Source organism: Sinocyclocheilus grahami, unplaced genomic scaffold (genome assembly GCF_001515645.1).
Source record: "Sinocyclocheilus grahami isolate Dianchi unplaced genomic scaffold, SAMN03320097.WGS_v1.1 scaffold270.1, whole genome shotgun sequence".
Classification (NCBI taxonomy): Eukaryota; Metazoa; Chordata; class Actinopteri; order Cypriniformes; family Cyprinidae; genus Sinocyclocheilus; species Sinocyclocheilus grahami.
Window position 1 is genome coordinate 1007013 of NW_015505449.1, and position 25809 is coordinate 1032821.

Here is a 25809-nt window from a genome sequence, read left to right on the forward strand (position 1 = left end):
GAGTGTATCTCAATCGGGTGTGTGTGAGTGAGAGAGAGAGAGAGAGAGAGAGAGAGAGAGAGAGAGAGCTGTCTGGTTTCAATAGATCAAAGAGCACTGCTCCTGAATGGAGTCATTTGCAATTATAAGAATAATTAGCATCTGTGGGTCCTCCGTCGCTAATCAGAGTCGGAGGTGATGTGTTTATGTCCTCGCGCAATCAGACGGCCAGTTGGAGAGCTCGCGCCCCGCAGGACTCAATAGCGCCTAATCATCATCAGAAGTGAATTGGCATTTAAACGGTAAAATGATCTCCGATTAAATTAATGCTTAGCGGGGAAAGAGAACCCGCTCAGAGGGTACAATTTTAGACCCTTTTCTTTGTTTTTCTTTTATTATTTTTCTTCTAAAATCGAAATTATATTCTCAACTATTCAAGAAAAGTATGATTACTTTTTCTCTTAAAGTCGTGTCCTTCTTAATTGTCCGTGTACTTAACATCTCGTCAAATTATCTGTGTGATTTTCCACCAATGGATCTTTCCTCTGAATATCTGTGAAGATGAAGCTCTTTTTGTCTGGATCTTTAAAATAGAAACGGATTTCATACGACTTGAATGCACATCTTCTATGATTAACATGTGTTTAATTTATGAACTACAGTCATTTAGATGTTGTTTGTCCAGAGATTGTCACAAAAAAAAGGAACATAAAAACGTCTCTTTAAAGTCTGAAGTATTTGACAAAAACAGACCCTCATGGCTGCGTGTCAAGGTCATTAAATTAAAATAAATAAATAAAAATACGACTTTTTAAATAAAGAGGCAGATTTTGTTGATGTCAAACGAAGCAGTTATTTATCACCAGTGTGCGGATTATTCAGTGACTTTCAGGGGGTCGCATTTTAAGAGAATTTCTGTCAGTAGCCTAATTTCTGGATGTAACGTTAATCTGTTGAAAGCGTCTCACGGAATTGATCGGTGTTTTCGCCGCCCTAACACTCAAACGTGATGTAAACCATCTAAACGAAATTATTTTTTGTTATGTACTTTCAATATATAGCCTAAATGTTAAACAAAGTGATAAATAATGAGAGTTGGCCTACTTGTTTTGTCGAAGTTCCGCCCGGGTCGTAACGGAAAGCGCTCGCGCTGCCTGTGGTTGCTATGGTTACCCCCTCAGGCGAACGCTAGCGCAGGTCATACGTTTAGCGAATTTACCTCACTTTTGTGGCGCCTGAAACGTCATCTGAAAACGTTTTTGAAATGTATACATTTCACACTGCCTTGTGCTTTGGTCTGGTTTCACCTCCAGTCTAAATGAAATGATTTGATCGGTAATTTACGGCACATTGTCATATAAATAACATGAAGATACTAGTTTGTCGACCGATACTGTTTTTTTGACAGCCGATCTCTTGGAAAGCAGGGTCGCCGATATAAAGCCAATATAATTTTATTTAATATTTAAGAAATTTTAAATCATTTTAAATTGCACATTTTAACCCATAATTCGCACAATTATTCTGTAGTTTCAGCACAGTTTTTATTATTATTATTATTTCATTATAAAACTATATTTCCCCATCCAACCTGCTACAATACTGTCATTTCTAATTGAGCTTTTGAGTTTAAACACCATATAAAAAGTGCAATGAAGCTCTCACTTTAAATTTAAAAATGTAAGGTAACAAGCAAAGTCAGTTTTAGTAGATTGACTATGTAAACAGGCCTGCACTTGTAGAAAAAAACGCGTCAATATACGCTCTTGTTGGATTTTATGATGCTTTAGGATATTTATGAAATAATGTCTGTAGAATTAAAGCTTAAAATGGAGCAGAAAGCAAACGATTAACAATTACTGTAACATTCTAGCGCACTTTAGTAGGTCTATTTACATCTTGTTACAGAATTTGACAATTCATTTGTAGTACTTGATTTCAACTCGAATTTTTTTTCATCAGTAATTAATTGGAGGTTGTCAAAAAGGACTTTTCGCTGCATTTCGTCACCACCTGTTATGCAACTTCAATTTTAGTGGGTCGAAATATAGCTTGAAACAGCCTACTACATTTGCCCATTGAACTGACCGAATCTGTGTGGAATATCTGTAACGATTAATCTCCTAATTTTCCTTCTCTTCAGGCGAAACCAAGCTCTACAGTTCAGATGATGAGAAACTGGACCTGAAATCAGCGGAGGCCGCGTGCAGTGACCGGGAGGACAGTTCAGCCGACAGCGAGAACGAAAGCTTCTCCGACGGGAACACCTGCGCTTCAGCGTCCCAGAAAAGCAAACTCAAAGGCGGCTCACAGGACGCGTTACCGCCGGGCGGCTCTGCGGGAAAGAGCCGGAGGAGGCGGACTGCTTTCACTAGCGAACAGCTGCTGGAACTCGAGAAGGAGTTTCACTGTAAGAAGTATCTGTCCCTCACCGAGCGCTCTCAGATCGCGCACGCACTCAAACTCAGCGAGGTCCAGGTCAAAATCTGGTTCCAGAACCGCAGGGCCAAATGGAAACGGATCAAAGCCGGGAACGTCAACAACAGATCCGGGGAGCCCGTCCGGAACCCCAAAATCGTGGTGCCCATTCCCGTGCACGTCAACAGGTTCGCGGTGCGAGCAGAAAGCAAACGATTAACAATTACTGTAACATTCTAGCGCACTTTAGTAGGTCTATTTACATCTTGTTACAGAATTTGACAATTCATTTGTAGTACTTGATTTCAACTCGAATTTTTTTTCATCAGTAATTAATTGGAGGTTGTCAAAAAGGACTTTTCGCTGCATTTCGTCACCACCTGTTATGCAACTTCAATTTTAGTGGGTCGAAATATAGCTTGAAACAGCCTACTACATTTGCCCATTGAACTGACCGAATCTGTGTGGAATATCTGTAACGATTAATCTCCTAATTTTCCTTCTCTTCAGGCGAAACCAAGCTCTACAGTTCAGATGATGAGAAACTGGACCTGAAATCAGCGGAGGCCGCGTGCAGTGACCGGGAGGACAGTTCAGCCGACAGCGAGAACGAAAGCTTCTCCGACGGGAACACCTGCGCTTCAGCGTCCCAGAAAAGCAAACTCAAAGGCGGCTCACAGGACGCGTTACCGCCGGGCGGCTCTGCGGGAAAGAGCCGGAGGAGGCGGACTGCTTTCACTAGCGAACAGCTGCTGGAACTCGAGAAGGAGTTTCACTGTAAGAAGTATCTGTCCCTCACCGAGCGCTCTCAGATCGCGCACGCACTCAAACTCAGCGAGGTCCAGGTCAAAATCTGGTTCCAGAACCGCAGGGCCAAATGGAAACGGATCAAAGCCGGCAACGTCAACAACAGATCCGGGGAGCCCATCAGGAACCCCAAAATCGTGGTGCCCATTCCCGTGCACGTCAACAGGTTCGCAGTGCGGAGTCAACATCAACAGATCGAACCCGGCAGCAGGCCATGAACTCCTCAATGAAAATGACCCTGAACTGCTCAAACGAACATTTACATGACCCACATTCCCACAGGTCAGGGGTCACACGCCACAGATGCATGAAGCACACCTAAAAGGAGACCATTCCAGTATCTAGAAGGACATTCAGTGACTTTTTTAGGAAACACTTTGTCGACTTTCAATTAAAAACACGAGGGTCAAAACAACCCAATAGCTGGGTTTGTCCCTTTTTAACCCAGCGCTGGGTTATATTTAACCCAGCATTTTTTAGAGTGTAGCTTATTTGTCCCATAACTGTGACTTAAAAGTCTCACCGTTTCCCTTATTAACTGAAAAGTATGGCCTACTTGTATAATGAGAGGGGAATTTGAAAGAGACAATGAATATGAAAGCATACTTTTACAACCACATGTAATTGAGAAAGACAGACATTGACCCAAAGCAGCAGACAACAATCGTTTGATTCTATGATGACCAGTACAGATGATCTAAAGGAAGAGAGTGAGAGGTTTTTTTTGTTAATGAGCACAGGACTCATTTGTCTCTCTTTGGGAGGCTGTGCTGTCTCAGATGAGAGTGATGGAGCTCTATTACACTGGTCATATCCAGCACACTGTAATGAACTTCAACATCAATCATTACAGGAGAGAGCGAGAGACCACGCTGGGTCTCTCTCTCTCTCTCTCTCTCTCCGTTCCAGGGTTGAGTCTTATTCAGTCATACAGTCTGTGCACAGACTACATCAACATATACAGTGATGCTGGAAAACTGCTTTGCATGAAGGTAAACTATTTACATTTATGCATTTGGCAGATGTGTTTATCCAAAGCGACTTACATTGCATTCAAGATAAACATTTGATCAGTTCATGTATTCCCTGGGAATCGAACCCATGACCTTGGCGTTGCTAAGCAGCACCATGATGTTTAAGCTACAGGAATGTATAAAATATATGTACAGGAGTGTAATATGAAAACTATATAAAAGTACTCTGAGAAAACACAATCATATACGTTTCATTTATAGGTACTGAATTTTCAAGATACTTCAGTGTAATTCATTAAAGCCTTGGCCACATTATATGCCATGCTAACGTTCCATTGTTTTAATGTTAAACTAAATGCATATACTAAATGTAGTGTTAAATTGATAGAATTTAGCGTTAAAGTACATAATTATATAATTAACATAAATCTTTATTTAAATTGTTATTAAATGTTATTTTTATTTATTAAAATGTTGATGTATGATGCATGAAGTAACCAGAAATCTGGGCTAGAAGTATAGTGATAATGAAGGCTGCTTTTGGTCTTACAGCAGTACATTTTGCCAATATGCAAATGGAGACAAAAATTAAAGTGCTGCTGGAACAAAACGTCTTTGAGATTAAAGTGAACTATGTCAGTGTTTCTCAACCAGGGGTCCTTGACATAAGGCCAGGGGGTCCGTATAAAGTATGAATTTTTGTATATTTTGACATGCTCCCATGAAAGAAAAATCCAATATAGCTGATGATATGGCCAAATACTGGACAAGTCAGCTAACTTGAATTATACTTGACTGCATTTGGTCCTCACAAAGACACAAATGATACGAGTCAATTTTGTTCTGGGGGTCTTTGAGGATGGTTCTGAATTGGACTGGGGTCCGGTACGCCAAAAGGTTGAGATTCACTGAACTATGTAACAAACTTTATAAACTGCACCATTAAGTTAAGTTGATTCCAGCCTAAGTCTCACAGACTCACCAGCAGAAAACTAGACTTAGGCCATATACACACCGGCAAGTTTTAGGAATGATAACAGCATCTAAATCTAAATCACGGTTCTGTGTGTGAACGGAACACAGGATTCACACCTGCAAACTGGTTGATGATTGATACAGTGGTAACCAACCACGGCAACAGGTTGTTGTTTCATGGGAGCAACAATTCCTGACTTCTTTTGACCAAAGTATTATTAGTAACTGGAGACATTATAATCCAGTCATTTTTGTTTATTAGTAGCCATACTTTGTTTATGCCGGTCTCTGGAGCATCATGTTAGAAACAAGACTGATAATATTCTGCTGCTGTGTGTACATGACAGGATCACATTTATGCATTTGTTAGACATGTTTATCTCAAAGTGACTTCTTAGGTGTAATTTTTTTTCATCCGTTCCCTGGGAATCGAACCCATAACTCTGGCATATGCTCTACTTTTTCAGCAATACGAATCAGGCACAACCAGTGTGGATGTAGGCTAACTGGAAGCTGCTTTCAGGGCTAGAAACATGCCAAGTGTAAGATACCATGACATATGACACACTAGCAACTGTTTTCTCTCATAAGTGCTAATAGGCAGGAGAAAACAACACTGAGACGTGAATCCACACTCTGGAGAAAACTGCACTCTGACCTGAAAGACACCAGCTCACCTGTTGCAGAGCTCATGTCTTTACATTTAGCTCACTTAAAGCACGAAACACAATTCCCCAAAACAATCCCATAAATTATGCACACAGAAAACAATCTCCTAAACTAATGAGGAATCTCTGAACTTTCTTGACTTGTATTGTCAGCATGCCGCTCTGACACGAGTGTGTAGTGTGTGAGTTAATTGCTTCAGCCTCCAGTAACCGCTAGTGGTAAATGCCTATGAGCTGGTGCATTTACATATCCCCTCATTTAGAGACTCTGCTAATTAGCATTCTCATTATGCCAATTATACTAGTTTTAATTATTATAGCACCGCCACTAAAAAAAAAAATTATATATGAATCCTAAACCAAATAGCCTACAGAGAAATTCCACAAGGTGCTGTTCCGAGGATGCGGTGATGGGAGTACCAGCACAGCTTGTCAAGAGCGGAACACTCTCATTATGACAATCAGATTAATTGTTTAATTGATATCCGAGCATTTGTTTCATTAACGGGTCGTTAGAAAGCGCGGCTATTCCCGTTCATCAGCGTGCCGTTCTCCGGAAGCGGAAGGACCGCGGCTGCGGCCGAGTCTTCGAAGAGGATGGACGGGAAGCGCGAGGCCTGAATCCTGGGGAGTGTCTGGTGGACGCCCGCGCCGCTGATGTATGGGCAGATGCATCAAATCACACAGGATAAACAAGCGATGAATTTCATCAGTGCCATCATAGCCTTAATTTGGCTGCCTAATGAGTCAGAGCTAGTGGCGGCTCTAATGAATTTCTTGCCACTTGTAATCAAGGTTGGCTGTCTGAGGGGCCATGATTAATGGAACCCTGGAGGATTCCCTCGGCCTTCAGCTCTCATTACAGCTAATGCATTCTCAGGCAAATTAACGCACTGAGAAGAGCGAGCGAGAGAGAGACACGGAGAATCCAAACAAGGACGGGAGAGAAAGAACAAGTGATAAACGCAAGATTGAGAGAATGCGAAGAAAGAGAACATCAAATGACAATTAAACCGCTTATGAAAGCAAAATTGACTTTTTGGGGGGGCTTTTAGTCCAGGTCTGGTAGCTTTGAGCTGAGCAGAGAGAGTGAGAGGTTTTTTTTGTTAATGAGCACAGGACTCATTTGTCTCTCTTTGGGAGGCTGTGCTGTCTCAGATGAGAGTGATGGAGCTCTATTACACTGGTCATATCCAGCACACTGTAATGAACTTCAACATCAATCATTACAGGAGAGAGCGAAAGACCACGCTGGGTCTCTCTCTCTCTCTCTCTCTCTCCGTTCCAGGGTTGAGTCTTATTCAGTCATACAGTCTGTGCACAGACTACATCAACATATACAGTGATGCTGGAAAACTGCTTTGCATGAAGGTAAACTATTTACATTTATGCATTTGGCAGATGTGTTTATCCAAAGCGACTTACATTGCATTCAAGATAAACATTTGATCAGTTCATGTATTCCCTGGGAATCGAACCCATGACCTTGGCGTTGCTAAGCAGCACCATGATGTTTAAGCTACAGGAATGTATAAAATATATGTACAGGAGTGTAATATGAAAACTATATAAAAGTACTCTGAGAAAACACAATCATATACGTTTCATTTATAGGTACTGAATTTTCAAGATACTTCAGTGTAATTCATTAAAGCCTTGGCCACATTATATGCCATGCTAACGTTCCATTGTTTTAATGTTAAACTAAATGCATATACTAAATGTAGTGTTAAATTGATAGAATTTAGCGTTAAAGTACATAATTATATAATTAACATAAATCTTTATTTAAATTGTTATTAAATGTTATTTTTATTTATTAAAATGTTGATGTATGATGCATGAAGTAACCAGAAATCTGGGCTAGAAGTATAGTGATAATGAAGGCTGCTTTTGGTCTTACAGCAGTACATTTTGCCAATATGCAAATGGAGACAAAAATTAAAGTGCTGCTGGAACAAAACGTCTTTGAGATTAAAGTGAACTATGTCAGTGTTTCTCAACCAGGGGTCCTTGACATAAGGCCAGGGGGTCCGTATAAAGTATGAATTTTTGTATATTTTGACATGCTCCCATGAAAGAAAAATCCAATATAGCTGATGATATGGCCAAATACTGGACAAGTCAGCTAACTTGAATTATACTTGACTGCATTTGGTCCTCACAAAGACACAAATGATACGAGTCAATTTTGTTCTGGGGGTCTTTGAGGATGGTTCTGAATTGGACTGGGGTCCGGTACGCCAAAAGGTTGAGATTCACTGAACTATGTAACAAACTTTATAAACTGCACCATTAAGTTAAGTTGATTCCAGCCTAAGTCTCACAGACTCACCAGCAGAAAACTAGACTTAGGCCATATACACACCGGCAAGTTTTAGGAATGATAACAGCATCTAAATCTAAATCACGGTTCTGTGTGTGAACGGAACACAGGATTCACACCTGCAAACTGGTTGATGATTGATACAGTGGTAACCAACCACGGCAACAGGTTGTTGTTTCATGGGAGCAACAATTCCTGACTTCTTTTGACCAAAGTATTATTAGTAACTGGAGACATTATAATCCAGTCATTTTTGTTTATTAGTAGCCATACTTTGTTTATGCCGGTCTCTGGAGCATCATGTTAGAAACAAGACTGATAATATTCTGCTGCTGTGTGTACATGACAGGATCACATTTATGCATTTGTTAGACATGTTTATCTCAAAGTGACTTCTTAGGTGTAATTTTTTTTCATCCGTTCCCTGGGAATCGAACCCATAACTCTGGCATATGCTCTACTTTTTCAGCAATACGAATCAGGCACAACCAGTGTGGATGTAGGCTAACTGGAAGCTGCTTTCAGGGCTAGAAACATGCCAAGTGTAAGATACCATGACATATGACACACTAGCAACTGTTTTCTCTCATAAGTGCTAATAGGCAGGAGAAAACAACACTGAGACGTGAATCCACACTCTGGAGAAAACTGCACTCTGACCTGAAAGACACCAGCTCACCTGTTGCAGAGCTCATGTCTTTACATTTAGCTCACTTAAAGCACGAAACACAATTCCCCAAAACAATCCCATAAATTATGCACACAGAAAACAATCTCCTAAACTAATGAGGAATCTCTGAACTTTCTTGACTTGTATTGTCAGCATGCCGCTCTGACACGAGTGTGTAGTGTGTGAGTTAATTGCTTCAGCCTCCAGTAACCGCTAGTGGTAAATGCCTATGAGCTGGTGCATTTACATATCCCCTCATTTAGAGACTCTGCTAATTAGCATTCTCATTATGCCAATTATACTAGTTTTAATTATTATAGCACCGCCACTAAAAAAAAAAATTATATATGAATCCTAAACCAAATAGCCTACAGAGAAATTCCACAAGGTGCTGTTCCGAGGATGCGGTGATGGGAGTACCAGCACAGCTTGTCAAGAGCGGAACACTCTCATTATGACAATCAGATTAATTGTTTAATTGATATCCGAGCATTTGTTTCATTAACGGGTCGTTAGAAAGCGCGGCTATTCCCGTTCATCAGCGTGCCGTTCTCCGGAAGCGGAAGGACCGCGGCTGCGGCCGAGTCTTCGAAGAGGATGGACGGGAAGCGCGAGGCCTGAATCCTGGGGAGTGTCTGGTGGACGCCCGCGCCGCTGATGTATGGGCAGATGCATCAAATCACACAGGATAAACAAGCGATGAATTTCATCAGTGCCATCATAGCCTTAATTTGGCTGCCTAATGAGTCAGAGCTAGTGGCGGAGATAAAAGTTGTCAGAGGCGCGGCTCTAATGAATTTCTTGCCACTTGTAATCAAGGTTGGCTGTCTGAGGGGCCATGATTAATGGAACCCTGGAGGATTCCCTCGGCCTTCAGCTCTCATTACAGCTAATGCATTCTCAGGCAAATTAACGCACTGAGAAGAGCGAGCGAGAGAGAGACACGGAGAATCCAAACAAGGACGGGAGAGAAAGAACAAGTGATAAACGCAAGATTGAGAGAATGCGAAGAAAGAGAACATCAAATGACAATTAAACCGCTTATGAAAGCAAAATTGACTTTTTGGGGGGGCTTTTAGTCCAGGTCTGGTAGCTTTGAGCTGAGCAGCTATATGCTAATATGTAAACAAAACTATAGCTTTCAGCGCAAATATGCATTTAAAATCTTCCAGGAAAAATACAGATGGCATCGCTTTGGTTTATGTCACAAGCACTCAGGTGGTAGTAGCTATTGAACTTCCGGTTCCATCATCCTTAAATCAAGTTTTTTTTTTTGTAATTGGTGTTTGGTAATGCGCTGGTAATCTGTGGGTAGGCTAACCCAGGCTTTTATTCTAAGACATAAAATACATGCATAAATACCCCACTCAAATACAAGTGGCTAAATGGTACTACAAAGGTTGCGCACAGGTAAACTCATCTAGGCTACTCATAGTCTGCTTCTACAGCTTTACAGTTGCAAACTATTCTAGCTCAAATGCTTTTTAAAATTTTTTAAATAAATGTAGTTGTGGTGTTGACTTGATTGTTTAAAGCCAAACTTTACACTCTAAAAAATGCTGGGTTAAATACAACCCAGTGCTGGGTAAAATAGGGACAAACCCAGCAATTGGGTTGTTTTGACCCAGCGGTTGGGTTACTACCCAGACGGTTGTATTTAACCCAGCATTTTTTAGAGTATAGCTTTATTTTGGCAATGGCATTTAGGCTTTAAAATTCATACAAGTTGGTTTCATTTGTGAAAATTATCATGACGAACTAAATGTGTAAGAATCAAACTTTTGTTGGTCTCAGAGCTTATTTTCTGTAATAATCCAAAGACCAATGGAAAAAATCCCCCCCCCCCCTTTTTTTGTGATGCTGGATTGGCCTACAAAACTATGCCATCACTATGGCACTTGATACAATTAATGCTATTCATATTTCTGGTTTCCAGTGAGGAATGCTAGTGTACTTCTATAATCTGACAAAATATCTACACAATATGTGCACAAAAATGCTATTTAAAAACTAACTACACTCTAAAAAATGCTGGGTTGTTTCAACCCAATTTTCGGTCAAATATGGACTAACCCAACTGTTGGGTTAAATTTTTACATTAAATAGTTAATAACCCAAAGTTGGGTTGAAACAACCCAGCATGTTTTAGAGTCTAGTCTGCTTTTATGACTAGACTAACTATTGATGACCTCAAAGCTAATCATGAAAATATTTTTTAAAATGATAAATGGTTTCCATGATCATGTTTAGAAAGAGTTGAGAAAACACACAATAAAGGCTGTAAAGACATTTTGGCAGTCACACATTTACATAATCTTATGATCAAGGAATGAATGACAACATTTCTCAGCATTCATGGTATAAATCATTTTATTGGAGTGTTTATTATGTCAATAGCCAGCCAAGCATCCAATCACACAACAGCTAACTCTCATGAAAGCGCTCCATCATGTTCGGAAGGAGCATTTAAAAACAATGGCAAATTAAAAGAAACAACAAAGTTATCAAACAGCTCAATAAAAGCAACAACAAAAGGAATTATTTACATCTTGCTTTTATAAATATGTCAAATGTACATATAATACACAAAGTACCTTAACGGCCAGACAATGTGGACACATTGAGACCCAAAACCAGGTACCAAAAACAACTTGAAAACAAAACGGTGCTTCTATCTGCTATACGGCTACTTCAGGAGCTTTATGGGCGCATCCCAGCGTTCAATAACCCAGCAGTCGCAGGGATGACGGGCGAGTGTTTATCATTTTCAACTGCCATACTCCCTAACAGTTCATTTTAGCAACCTCACGTCATACACAGGAGCCCAAACTCAATGTATATCTAAAAAAAAAAAAGATCATAACGTTGATACATGTTCACTTTATGAAGATCAAGAGGGTAACTTTCCATGCATGTTGTTGGGAATGAGCCTCCAGAATTAAAACGGGTTTAAAAGACGTTGTTTTAAAAATCAATGGCAATTCTCCTAAAGCTTAGTTAGATGAGGGTTGCATGTACAAATCTGACACGAATAAGAAAGAAAACGTACCTGCTAGAAGGTAAAACGCCTAAAAAAATCATGTAAACTTAAAATACTGTCTGGTAAGGACTCATTTAAAGAGGTTCAACATCTCCCTCTCGCTTTACCGCATTCCCTTTAACCCACATGTGCCAAATATTAATTAAGTTCTAATCATGATTTCATCTTTCAAGTAAAAGTTAACGGCGTACACACTAGCAAACGAGGGTTAAGGCTGATAGGTTTCAGATGGGTACATAACGGCCATCTCATCCAGAAATTGCCCACACGACACACAACTAGCTGCAGGAAAAGCTATTTTATACACACATCTGTACATTATCCACATCACCATCCCATTCGATTAGAAACACACGTCTGGATTCGAATGGATACAAAAACAGCCACACAGTCACAAGTGTGGAGGTCATTAGACTACGCTCTCACAGGAGTTAACGGCGAGAGCGTCTTATTTCATAATCTAGCGGGACGGTACCCGTCCGCTGCTACTGAATGGATCTGTCATTAGGCAGGAGAGGGACGTGTCAAACAGTTAGAAGACCACTTCAGACCGGTGCAGAAATGATTCGCACAAGGCATCCGCAATAACACAGTATTCGTCAGGCAATCAAGCCCTTCCAAGACAATCACGTAAAGGCTAAGTGTAAAATAGCAATGAGTATTATGATTTGGGTTTTGTTATATTGCACTGATGCTACAAATGGAAATGTTTTACCCAGCAGCCTTAGTGTTTCTGAGCTTCGTTCAAGGGCACAATGGTAGAACACCTATAAAATGTGTGAAGTTTTAGTGAAATATGCACTTAATTTTTTTGCATAAATCATAAAAATCATAATTAAGTAGAATTTAATGAAGCATTTATAGATATTTGCGTTAAAAACGTACAAGAACGTGTCCTGGTCACCTCAAAGCCAAAATAAAAAAATGAGAAATTATGTTTTGCTTTAAAAAAAAAATATCAAGGAATATTTTTGCACTGTGATCCCCCCCCCCCATTTTTACTGAAATGCATTGATATATTTTATATTCTCAACATATATTTTTCAGTTTATTTCTTTACATTTTATTCTCATTATTGTAATACAGTATTTTGTAGTGATTAAAATAAAAATACTAATATTTTCCCCCTTATTTAAACCGTAACATTTAAGTATTAAAGCTATTTTTTTTCTTTTGACTTTAAGGTGTAATACACAGACACGCTTTTGACAGGTTTCACCAAAATTTCAGATTTAATGGTATAGTTCACCCAAAAATGAAATTCTGTCATTATTTACTCCGCGTCATGTCATTTTAAACCTGTATGACTTTATTTGTTTTGTGGAACATAAAAGAACATATTTTGAAGAATGTTGGTAATCAAACAGTTTTGTTTATTGACTTCGATGTGAACCAAAACTCTTTGGTTACCAATATTCTTCCAAATATCTTTTTTTTTTAAAGCGTGTATTCAGCAGAAGAAAGAAAGTTTGGGGGGGCAGTAAATAATAACAGAATTTTCCCTGTAACAACATAATTTAATGTTCTGATGGACAAAAACGCGTGGGCGCAATGCAGAGGATCCATTACTGTCGTCTGATTATTTCTAAACCGATGTACCTTAAAAAAATCGAACTTATCTTTAGAACCTGTTGCCCATCATTTCATTTTTTTGTTCTATACACACACAAGAAAGGATCCTTAAAAACCTAATTTTCTTCAGCTTAAAAATAACACGCATTGATAATGTTAACACTGCTAATTCTTGCCGTACGCTAACATTGGTCACAGGAAGTCGTCATGAGGGTAATGGGTTTACGTGCCACATGTGGCATTACGCACAGTTTCCTAATAAAGACGTACTGCTGAGGGAAATGATGCCATTTAACGAGAGCAGCATCTATGGGAACATCAACATCTTTGAGAAGAGACACTAGAGACACTGCGGGCCACGATCACATGATGCTAACACTACGGTTCAGCTCGCATTGAGCGTTGTTGTTGATGTTGGGATTGTGTTGGGTGGCTGTGGGCGTCACGGGACAACCGTGTTGGATGAGGATGTCGACGCACTCCTGACTTCCTGCTCGCTGGGCGTAGGACAGCGGCGTCTGAGCGCGGGCGTCGCGACTCTTCACGTCCACGCCGTACTGAAATAGACGATGAAATTAATGATGGAGGGACAATTGAGAATGAAAGGCGGATTCAAAAAGCGAGTTCTTACCCAGATGAGCAGCTGCGTGAGGACCACATTAGCCATGGCGCAGGACAGGTGCAGGGCGGTACGTCCGTCGCCGTCCCCATACGTCTCGTTGACCTCTTCCTTGGTGCCGTGGGCCAGCAGGACAACCACTAGCCTCAGGTCGTCCTCCACCACGGCCCGCAGGAGCTGCTGTCCCAGAGGCACGTCTGACTGAGGAAGCCCCACCAGGAACAACTTCTGCTCGTACTTCGCCCGGATCCAGCGCTCCTTCTCTTCCCTGAGAATGACGACACAAATAGAGCTCCACTTTTAATTCTTGTAAACACACGGTTTTGTTTATCAGTGGTCATTCTGATAGCTAACACCATTCTGTTATAGTGAATCAAATCAAAACTCTGAATCATGTAAGTAAATATTGTTGCTTAGTACAAGGTTTTGTTATATAAGTTTAAATAGTTAAATAATCTATACATACATATATTGATTAAAAACAACTATGGAACACACGTCTTTATTTATTATTTTTATATATTTTATTTTATTATTTTATATATTTATTTGTATTGCTTTAGTTCTTTTGGTAGAAATGACAATTCCTGACTTTAAAAAAAAAATGAAATCAAATGTATAGTGTAGTGTTGCATATAGTATTTATTAATTATTTAATAATATTTTTATAAAATATATAAAATATTTTATATTATATTTATTGTATTTTTTTCTACTGTTTTTAACACCAATTTTTATGAACTAAACAATACAAAGCATGTTAAATGATTATGAAATGAAATAAATAAGTAAATACAATTTTTTACAATTTTCAATGATATATGTATAAGGTTGACAAGCTAGATTTTTATATTTTATACTTGCATTAAATTCTTTATAATCATAATACAGTGCATTTAATGGCTATACATTTGCGTGTATTCAGCAGAAGAAAGAAAGTTTGGGGGGGCAGTAAATAATAACAGAATTTTCCCTGTAACAACATAATTTAATGTTCTGATGGACAAAAACGCGTGGGCGCAATGCAGAGGATCCATTACTGTCGTCTGATTATTTCTAAACCGATGTACCTTAAAAAAATCGAACTTATCTTTAGAACCTGTTGCCCATCATTTCATTTTTTTGTTCTATACACACACAAGAAAGGATCCTTAAAAACCTAATTTTCTTCAGCTTAAAAATAACACGCATTGATAATGTTAACACTGCTAATTCTTGCCGTACGCTAACATTGGTCACAGGAAGTCGTCATGAGGGTAATGGGTTTACGTGCCACATGTGGCATTACGCACAGTTTCCTAATAAAGACGTACTGCTGAGGGAAATGATGCCATTTAACGAGAGCAGCATCTATGGGAACATCAACATCTTTGAGAAGAGACACTAGAGACACTGCGGGCCACGATCACATGATGCTAACACTACGGTTCAGCTCGCATTGAGCGTTGTTGTTGATGTTGGGATTGTGTTGGGTGGCTGTGGGCGTCACGGGACAACCGTGTTGGATGAGGATGTCGACGCACTCCTGACTTCCTGCTCGCTGGGCGTAGGACAGCGGCGTCTGAGCGCGGGCGTCGCGACTCTTCACGTCCACGCCGTACTGAAATAGACGATGAAATTAATGATGGAGGGACAATTGAGAATGAAAGGCGGATTCAAAAAGCGAGTTCTTACCCAGATGAGCAGCTGCGTGAGGACCACATTAGCCATGGCGCAGGACAGGTGCAGGGCGGTACGTCCGTCGCCGTCCCCATACGTCTCGTTGACCTCTTCCTTGGTGCCGTGGGCCAGCAGGACAACCACTAGCCTCAGGTCGTCCTCCACCACGGCCCGCAGGAGCTGCTGTCCCAGAGGCACGTCTGACTGAGGAAGCCCCACCAGGAACAACTTCTGCTCGTACTTCGCCCGGATCCAGCGCTCCTTCTCTTCCCTGAGAATGACGACACAAATAGAGCTCCACTTTTAATTCTTGTAAACACACGGTTTTGTTTATCAGTGGTCATTCTGATAGCTAACACCATTCTGTTATAGTGAATCAAATCAAAACTCTGAATCATGTAAGTAAATATTGTTGCTTAGTACAAGGTTTTGTTATATAAGTTTAAATAGTTAAATAATCTATACATACATATATTGATTAAAAACAACTATGGAACACACGTCTTTATTTATTATTTTTATATATTTTATTTTATTATTTTATATATTTATTTGTATTGCTTTAGTTCTTTTGGTAGAAATGACAATTCCTGACTTTAAAAAAAAAATGAAATCAAATGTATAGTGTAGTGTTGCATATAGTATTTATTAATTATTTAATAATATTTTTATAAAATATATAAAATATTTTATATTATATTTATTGTATTTTTTTCTACTGTTTTTAACACCAATTTTTATGAACTAAACAATACAAAGCATGTTAAATGATTATGAAATGAAATAAATAAGTAAATACAATTTTTTACAATTTTCAATGATATATGTATAAGGTTGACAAGCTAGATTTTTATATTTTATACTTGCATTAAATTCTTTATAATCATAATACAGTGCATTTAATGGCTATACATTTATAGTGTATAAATTAATCTAATATCACCTCCAGTCTTCCTCCTACTTTGTCGACCACTGGTTAAATGTGATTAACTTTGCGACTTATGAATATATGACAATCCCAGCAGAGTCTGTATTTCTGACAATCATATCTGTGACTTTGATGAAGTCCAGAGTAATTCAGTTATGGTTATGATAGAGGTCACAAGGGAAGCGGGTTAAACGTACAAATCACACATCCGCAGCATTAACTTTCTTTAGACTGGTTTCCATCAGAATCTAGAGGGTTAAAGTCTGTCTGGCTATCGAAAGGTTACACATTGTGAACAGCATGTCTATCGTGGACAATACAGGAGTGTGTGCGTTGGGGGGAAGCCACGTTTTTTATCGCCGCTGTCAGTGTTGTCAGTCCTGCCCGGTGAATCCCCACAAAGGAGGCCCTCTCAACACTGGCCCCTCAACCCTCTAGGGGGCCGCCGGCAGCTCGCCAGATCGAAGGCCCAAAGAAAAGGGCTGAAAGAGACACACTCGGACCAGAGAATGGAGTCCAACTCTTCAGCACGCACCAGACTTCTATCTATCCCTCTCTATCACCCAGCCGCCCCCTCTCTTCTCTTCAGCTGGCATTCATGGCGATGGCGAGGGGTACGGCGCTAAATTAAAATCGATACGAGTGTATCTGAGCATGCTCAGTGGTGGTCTGACCCACTGACCCCATGCGGCGGGTGATAAGAGGAGCAGAAAGGAGCTGTTGTTTGCCTCGTCGGGGTGAGTGACACACAGAAGAGACTGAGTGAGAGAGAGCTGATAGAGGTAAAGAGAGTCTGGAGAGATGTCGGTGACGGGTTTCCCCCGGGACGAGACTCCACAAAGACACTGTCACCATAACCACAGCGCTAATGTTGATGACAACAAACCAACAAGATGATAGAGAGAAATGACAGAAATAATGACAGTTACACTATAGATGAGAATGGGCTGGCTAGTATTGAATTATTCTTAATGAAATATACACTTGCAAGTCTATATATAGTCAGCACCATGGGTGACATTAGGGGGGGGCAAGGGGGCGCAATTGTTAGTCATGGAATCCCTGATGTCGGCCCAGCTGCAATTGGATCGCTTAGCCAAGCGCTAAATACCCTCAACGTGTTTTTGCAGCGTTGAGCAATGTAACCAATCACAGACCTATCTGTTGATTTCTTAAACACAATGGCCAATCAGAAACGTTTTGTCAGAATTCACTCACTGCTGAAAGCGGCGCAGTTTTGCACGCTCGTGCAAAATCTTACAAAATCTCTTTGTAGATAATTTCAGTCTTAGGTGGTACTCACTTCTGGTTTCTGTAAACTATATACATTTCAAGAAATCTAAGATTAAAATTAGTACTATAATTTGAGTCATTGCACGTGCATACTGATGTGCTTTCTTTTTTTTGCATTTATTTTGTTAGGACAGTTGGTAGACAGGAAGTGAAGTGGGAGAGAGCCAGTCCACGAGTTGGGTTTGTCTGCACACTGCCCACGCGGCTATCAGCGCCGACCTGATGTTCTTTCTACCGAATTATGAATTATAATTTTTTTCTTTCAAAAATTAAATAATCTATATCTACCTTAATGCGGCAAAAATAATGTTTTATGACGGTTGTGCATGAGAATCAACACAAAAGACAGCAAACGAGCACTGAGTCTCAAGAAAACACAATAGTATTTATGTAAAGCCAAAGACTAAAACTTCAATTTACAGCAGCAGTGATTGGCGCCATGATGGGAGTGCAAATGAAGCCACACCCCTTCATTATCCTCAAACAACACACACTTCCTCTGACGGGGGACAAACTCATACATCTCAACCACACTCACTAGCATTTCAACCGCAAAAAGCCAAAGAAATATGAAGGACAGATGAGGAAAAGCTTAAGTTTGACACCCCGTCATCGTATCAACAAGCTCCACTCACATTTCCATGCAAATACACAAATCCAAATGCAAGAAGTTTCTGCGAATCATTTCAACGGTCTGTAATCAGTGACTTACTGCCATTAAAAAATTAATACAAAAATAAGCAACCAAACAAACTTGACCTAAAACACTAAAAGGAACCACTTAACGTCTAATGAAATGACTCCAGTCAGCGGTTACATCTCAGCGTTTGCATGCGTTTCAGAAGTGCACTCTTACGCTGAACAACACCGGCTTTATGAAGCAGAACAAATGTTGTGGCATCTCCAAACTGATTATCTATTATCCCGTGCCACCATTATATTCCCCTGAAGACAATCGCGTCTGTACGAGCAAGTGTTGTTTAAGTCACTTCGGCAACAATGGCATGAGCTAATTAAGTAAGCCACATCTTTAATGCTGTTTCCCTGAAAATCCTGACAGGTCTTTGTGAACAAGGCAGAGAGCAATTGAATGGACTCTGGGTTCAGTGAATTGTTCTTCAGAGAGAGAAACTGAGTGTGTGTATAATTAGCCTCCCTCCCCTCCTCCTTCAGCAGTCAATCTTTCAAAGCTTGTTTTTCTTCTGAGGAGACCCACCCTGTTGTTCTCTCTTCATCTGAATTCTTTAGAGGAAACCCACCATGCCATCGCAGGGGTTTAAGAGGGTGGGCGATTCTTAAACTTCAGGAGGAGAGTGGTTTAAAGTGGAGGAGGGTGAGTTTACACGAGGGAGAATCACTTTTGACAAGTGGAAGGACAGATTCAGATTCATTCATCACAGAGTCACTAAAAGTGACTTTTAATGAAATTAAAATTTTGTTTGTGTGACTTTCTTTACTTCAGTGGAAAACAAAAGGAGATGCTTTGATGAGTGTTCACGCTGCACTTTTTTCCTGTCAAACTCACTAAATGATCATAAAGGAACCATAGAAGCGGGGCATACTATTTGTGCACTCCAAGTCCTTTGAAGACATGACTGATTTCTGTGAGGAACAGATCAAATCTGAAATCAAATATGGTGCAATAAGATGAAAAGAGGCAGGTTTGGCATCAATGAAGATTGGTCAAAAAACTCAAGAACCAATATGGTTTGACCTAACTCAAATTTGGCCTGCCATGTCCTTAAGGCACCATATTTGATTGTATTTTATTTTCATAAAATTTCAAAAAATTTTGGTCTTTTCTTCACATAAAGCTTTTGCATGAAAAATAAAAAATAACAAATTAAAAGGTACTTTTTTTTGTCATTTTGGAGCTTCATTATATCTGTCCACATTCAAAATAAAACAAAATAAAATGGTAAAGTAAAAAATAAAACAGTAAAATAAAAAAGTTATTTTTAGGAGCTCTATGGCATCTGTTCACATTCACTTTGACTGTAAAATAAAATAAATTAAAATAAAATAAAAAGGTACTATTTTGTTATTTTTGGAGCTTCATTATATCTGTCCACATTCAAAATAAAATAAAATAAAATAAAATGGTAAAGTAAAAAAAAAATTGTAAAGTAAAATAAAGTTATTTTTAGTCCACATATTTCTGTCCACATTCACTTTGAATGAAAAATTCAATAAAATAAAGTTCTAAAAACAAGGAATACCTTATTTTTTATTTGTCCACATTCAAAATAAAATAAGGTAAATTAGTTGTTTTTAGAGCCTTATGATATCTATCCACAATTAAAAACAAACAAAATAAATTAAAACAAATGAGTTACTTTGTTGTTGTTGTTGTTGTTGTTGGAGCTTTGTTATCTCTCCAAATTCAAAATAATATGAAATAATTGCTTTGCTATGTGAGTCTCAGATTAATGGAAGTCACTAAACGGTTTCTATTTATTTGAGATGAGATTTATAAGATATCAGGACATTAGGGGAGGATTTAAACATCATTTTGCTTCCATACACAACTGATCCGAATAGGTCTTATCGACAGCGCTTTATGAAGCTTTTAAATGTTCTCTCGGTCAGTTTACGGTCACCTGTCCTTGAAAAGGAAGGAGGAAGATTTCAGAAGCAGCAACAGGCTTCTCAAATCCCCCGGACACTGCCACTTGAAAGGAGAAGTGTGAAAGAGAGGAAGAGAGGGGCTGGTAATCCCGCCTCAGACTTTTGTTTGAAATGGAGACCCAATCCAAACACAGGGCACTGTGTGGAGGGGTTTATGGGAGAAAGCCGAGAAGCCATGAAAAGACACTTCCTCTCGGCAGGAGGAAGAAAAATAAAATGTGCAGCTTTAGCGTGTCAAAAGTGAGGGAGGGACGAGGAGGCCAGGAAAGAGTGATGAGATGGAGGGAAGATTCTCTCTGCAGGGGGAGAAAACCACATTCAGGAAACACGCACACACACTGGTACACACATATTTGCAGTGAATATCAGGGTTGCTTGGGGGACAACGGGGGACTCGAGTGTGAGAGAGACTATAAGCCTGAAAAGGAGACCAAATACTCTTTATATCCAACTCGACTTTAAATGCTGTTAACTGCTTCAAAGAGAGCAACAATAAAATGAACACTTCATAATGTCAATAATAAGTCAACATGAAATTAGTGCTGACCAAATTTGATTTCTTAATGTATTATTGTGCATGTCTTATAAGTGCACATTATTCTTAAGTAAAAAGGCTATTATCTTTAATCAAAATGTAATTATAATTAATATAACGTACATAAATAAAAAATTATAATTAAATAAATATAAATACACTTAATTATAAATGCTTTTGAAATATAATACTAACCATTAACATTTAATACACTGTTAAATGTATATTTGTAATTTTAATAATATTTCAATTGTGTGTGAATATATTTAAATGAAATACATTTATTTATAAAAAACAAAAAATATATATAATTACAAACAACAGGAAAACAAACAAAAGTTGCTGACATAACAAAAATAATATTATCCATTTAATATAAATACAGTTAATTCTAAATGATTTTATCAGAAGAGTCAAGTTTTAAATAGGAAAAATATAGAAACTCTTTGGTCATTTTTGAGCGAGATGCTAACGGTCTAATCAGATTCAATGATCTATGCTAAGCTAAGCTAAAAGTGCTAGCGCCAGAACCGGAGATCGGCTGAATCTTACAAAATCTGTTCCTTTAACCTCATGTTTTTTTTGAGGTCAGCTGGAAAGCTTCTCTAGCATCACCTGACCCTAATGATCACGGAAAATGGGAAAGTGATTCCAGTAGCCTGGCCCAGAGAATCAGGAACAAATGAATGACCTCCAATACGGAGGAAGAAACAACAGGGCAATTACTCAACCCACACTAAACAGCACACAGGGATTTATGAGTGGGTCCCTATGTAGCGCACACTCGAGGGGGAGGCGTCTCTCCAGGAAGACCCAAAAGCAATTGGACATGCAAGTGACAGTGGACCATCTGAGACACAAATGACGAGGGCGTGGAGGAAGGTGAATGCCCTCTTCACCAGACGACAAATCAGAACGCAGGGCCAGGAAGTGAATAGGTTCATGGAGGTAAGTGGGGCTCAGAGGAAGGGGAACTTCTGAAGGGCCTTGCCGGCACACAAACACAAAACAACCCCCTGAAACTCTCAAAAGACACATCAAACAGATCCCAACCACCCTCCCAGCAGGGAATGAGTGTTTGTAAAGGAGAGAGAGAGAAAGAGAGGGGAAGTGTTTGCAATGAGACAGTGTCAGTGTGTACTTCACTGTTATGAATGACGCTTCATGTACTACACACTTAACACACACAAACAGAGCTTTAATGTTTCTACCACACGAGTCCATCTGACTCGATCTGGCCCAAATTAAGAAATTAATACTTTTATTCACAAAGGACGCATTAAATTGATCAAAAGTTGCAGTAAAGACATTTATAATGTTACAAAAGGTTTATATTTCAAATAAATGTCGTTCTTTTGAACTTTCTATTCATTAAAGTATCTTGAAAAAAAAATGTATGACGTTTTTCGCAAAAATATGAAGCGGCACAGCTGTATTCAACACTGATAATAATAATAATAATAATCAGAAATGTTTCTTGAGCAGTAAATCAGCATATTATAATGATTTCTGAAGGATCATGTGACACTGAAGACTGGAGTAGCTGAAAATTCAGCTTTGCATCACAGGAATCAATTACATTTTAAAAGATATTAAAATAAAAAATTGTTATTTTAAATTGTAATAATATTTCACAATATTCCTGTTTTTGCTGTATTTTTGACCAGCAACAGTGACATTTAATAACTCACTTGCTGTTTAGGATGCCCTATTTTGCAAAATGCACGTCATCTTTTTCATTAAATAATAATATTTGTAACATAAAAAAATTATAATAATCATTAAATAAAAAAGAATCAACATATAAATTAAAACCGATTCATTATCAATTAGTTGAATGTGTTGTGAAGCTAAAATAGTGCCAAACATCCATTTTAGGTTCACATTGGAGACCTTACTAATAGAATTACATTTTTGTGTGGATGACTTTTATTACTGATTTACTACCGGATTTTAAATATAAAAATAATTATAAATATGATCATTTTGCATGACCATTTGCCACAAATATCTATCTATCTAAGCAGCCAATTATCTGACCATTGTAAAAATGTTGAAAAATAAAAACATATTTCTTGTCTTGAATACATTTTCTGCAGCAGGCTATGAGAGCACAAACAATACTTTGAAAAATGTACCACAAGAGAGCAAAACATATTTTCATTGCTAGAAGGGAAAAAGAAAATGTGCGACAGAAAAAGCAATTCATGATGTCAAACATTTATCATTCCAGTATTTAAGTCAGCCGCCTGTATGTGCTGATGTATTTACAATTACGGTCGATTCCTGAAACTGAACTCAAACCTTTAGTGAAACCGCAACCTTAGCGTTCACTGATGAGGAGAAATGCTGTATATTGCACTTTTGCTCTGTCTAATTGTACAGTTTTAGTGTGATTTTTATTTTTCTTATCAAACACTATACGCCATTAAAAGTCATTCTGGTGTCTAATCAACCTGTCAGATCTGTTACCATACATGACTTTATAACTGAGCTATCAATCAAACACTAGCTCTCACCTGATTGACTAAACCTTACAAAAAACATGCAAGATCTGCTCAAACACAAGAAACACAATCCTGACCACTGTATAACATAGGTGAAAAACAGCAAGGAAAGCAAAGAACGAAAGAGAAAAGAGGACAGGTGGGAAAGAGAGGAAGGATTGACGGTGTGTAAGAGGGGGAAGGAGGTTAGTGAAGTGATTCATTTGTATTAGTGCCACTGCCCTGTGGCGAAGACGCAACGGCAAATTATTTCTGAAACAAACTGGAGGATCATCAGAGCTATTACCTGCTCTGGCCGAAGGGCATCGTGTGTGTGTGTGTGAGACGCACAATCGCTATCTCTTTCAGTCCAGCCACAAAAGAGCAAAGAAAAGGAGGAAAATAAAGAGTTGAGCAATAGAGAGTCATCATATATAAATAGATACAGATAGATAGATATACAGATGGATGGATGGATGGATGGATTAGTTATAAGAGCAAAAGTCTGACGTAGGTGACATAAGCGATCCTAATCAAAGCCAAACACGTGTGTAAATCGTCAGCATCCCGTCTCACCAACAACTGAAAGAATTCTCTCAGTCTTGTGGCACAAGGGTGTCAGGTAATTAGAGTTGATGCGAAAACACACACAACTGCCAATTTCTAATTTAAGCTCTAAAGAGCCTCAGATGAGCCAACCTCTGCAGCGCCTCTATCCTCTCTACCCCAGCAAGATTGATGGCCACACAAGAATTCATGGCAAAACTGTGTAAATCTATCATAAATCTATCAATCTGCTTAATAGAGTACCCACAGAGCTCCATGATCGATTGACGCTGCTCAATAATTAAAACAATATTTATCATTTCAACAGCTGGAAACACATCAGCAGACATGCATTGGGTTTCCAAGTCAAAGCTGGATTTATAATAGGTACAATAACTGAAATTTGGCTGTTTATCATCACGGTGGGAGAACATAATAATGTTTGACATTTCAAACTTATGATAAAAAAATGGAAAATGCGAAATTTAAAATCGCCATACTATTATGTGCTTGAACAGAATAAATACAAATAAATAATGTAAAATAAAACACATCTCGATGGTATTAAACTTTCATGATTGTTTAAAAAGAATAAAAACAAAGAAAATTTGTATACAAATACATTTAAAGAAACCTCTAAGATTTTAAACTTTTATGAGCACTTTTTTAAAAATACTATTTAAATTTTTTTTTTAATCGAACTTTTATAAATGCTTGGATGGAATGAATGAAAAAAAAAAAAGTAAAATAAATACGTTTAATTAAATTTCTACCTTTCCTGAGAACAATTATCTAAAAAAAAAACAAAAAAAAAACCTAGACCGTAATATCACCAGTGTTAAGGTAGTGGTACAAATGTAGCTTTTATTATGATCCCACAGTGCAAGACTTTGTCACATATGAGTATTTGTGTTTAGCTCATGGTAAAGTGTGTATGCGAGTAATCTCAAGCCCATTACAGCAGCGCATGGCTTGTGTTATGGGGTTTAAATTAGTCATCAGGGCTGTAAATGAGCTGGGAGAACACTGAGACTTGTCACCCTCACTCGGATGTTAGTTTTCACCTCCGTGATGAGTTTTAAATCAATCCTGCCTGACTGCACGACGGTAAAACGAGCCCGATTACTCATGTCAAATTACATTTTGATGATACATATATAATTGATCGTCCAAATGACCCATTCAGACCAATGAGTGAATGACCAACACTGTAAGCGTGACTCAGGAAATCTGCGTTGTGTTTTCTCGGACCATCTTTAGCAAAATTGATGTTTTCAAATTTCATATATATTCAATTAAAGCTTGTATAATTGAATATGCGCACACACACACACACACAAACACACACACACACACACACACACACTTGTGTGTACGGAGGAGCAGCTCTGAGTTAATTCGCAAGTTATTCTCAGGATGTCAATGTTTTCTCATGTATTAATGAACCTACTCAGTGTGACTGAGAGCTGCACTGATTTAGACTCAAATGCGATTGACTTGACAGAAATGACAAAACATTTTTTTGAAAATAATATGGCAATATAAGTAGTAGTTTTGTCAAGAAGAAAAAACGGAAATCAGCAATTTATGACTTCACGTTTAAAAAATATTTTTTGTAATGTATATATATATATATATATATATATATATATGTGCATATTTTTTTCGTCTTTCATATTCAGATTT

General features: G+C 38.6%; 3 protein-coding genes across 3 annotated transcripts in view; 1 reads left to right on the forward strand and 2 right to left on the reverse strand.

The window, feature by feature from the left end:
- Positions 1-3602, forward strand: part of LOC107599724 (homeobox protein GBX-1-like) — a 5208-nt gene extending 1606 nt beyond the window's left edge. The window contains exons 2-4 of the mRNA XM_016291407.1: positions 1955-2014; positions 2123-2585; positions 3371-3602. Of these exons, the coding sequence (XP_016146893.1) occupies positions 1955-2014; positions 2123-2585; positions 3371-3422 (575 nt within the window). The 3' untranslated portion in view covers positions 3423-3602. The remainder of the gene's footprint in view (positions 1-1954; positions 2015-2122; positions 2586-3370) is intronic.
- A 9564-nt stretch (positions 3603-13166) lies between these two features.
- On the reverse strand, positions 13167-14407 carry LOC107599725 (arf-GAP with GTPase, ANK repeat and PH domain-containing protein 3-like). The gene is made up of 3 exons (XM_016291408.1): positions 14403-14407; positions 14061-14316; positions 13167-13986 (listed from the first exon to the last, which is right to left on the reverse strand). Exons 1-3 carry the CDS (start codon positions 14405-14407, stop codon positions 13792-13794), a joined length of 456 nt encoding a protein of 151 aa, XP_016146894.1. The 3' UTR covers positions 13167-13791.
- Positions 14408-14961: 554 nt separating this feature from the next.
- Positions 14962-25809, reverse strand: part of LOC107599726 (arf-GAP with GTPase, ANK repeat and PH domain-containing protein 3-like) — an 87390-nt gene continuing 76542 nt past the window's right edge. The window contains exons 14-15 of the mRNA XM_016291409.1: positions 15723-15978; positions 14962-15648 (exon numbers count right to left, since the gene is read on the reverse strand). Coding sequence (XP_016146895.1) covers positions 15454-15648; positions 15723-15978 — 451 coding nt within the window. The 3' untranslated portion in view covers positions 14962-15453. The remainder of the gene's footprint in view (positions 15649-15722; positions 15979-25809) is intronic.

What these genes read in the sequence shown, in the direction of transcription:
- LOC107599725 (XM_016291408.1), bottom strand. An exon ending in TCACGCAGCTGCTCATCTGG is followed by an intron (nt 13,987 to 14,060) that starts GTAAGAACTCGC and finishes CGTCTATTTCAG; the next exon opens with TACGGCGTGGACGTGAAGAG.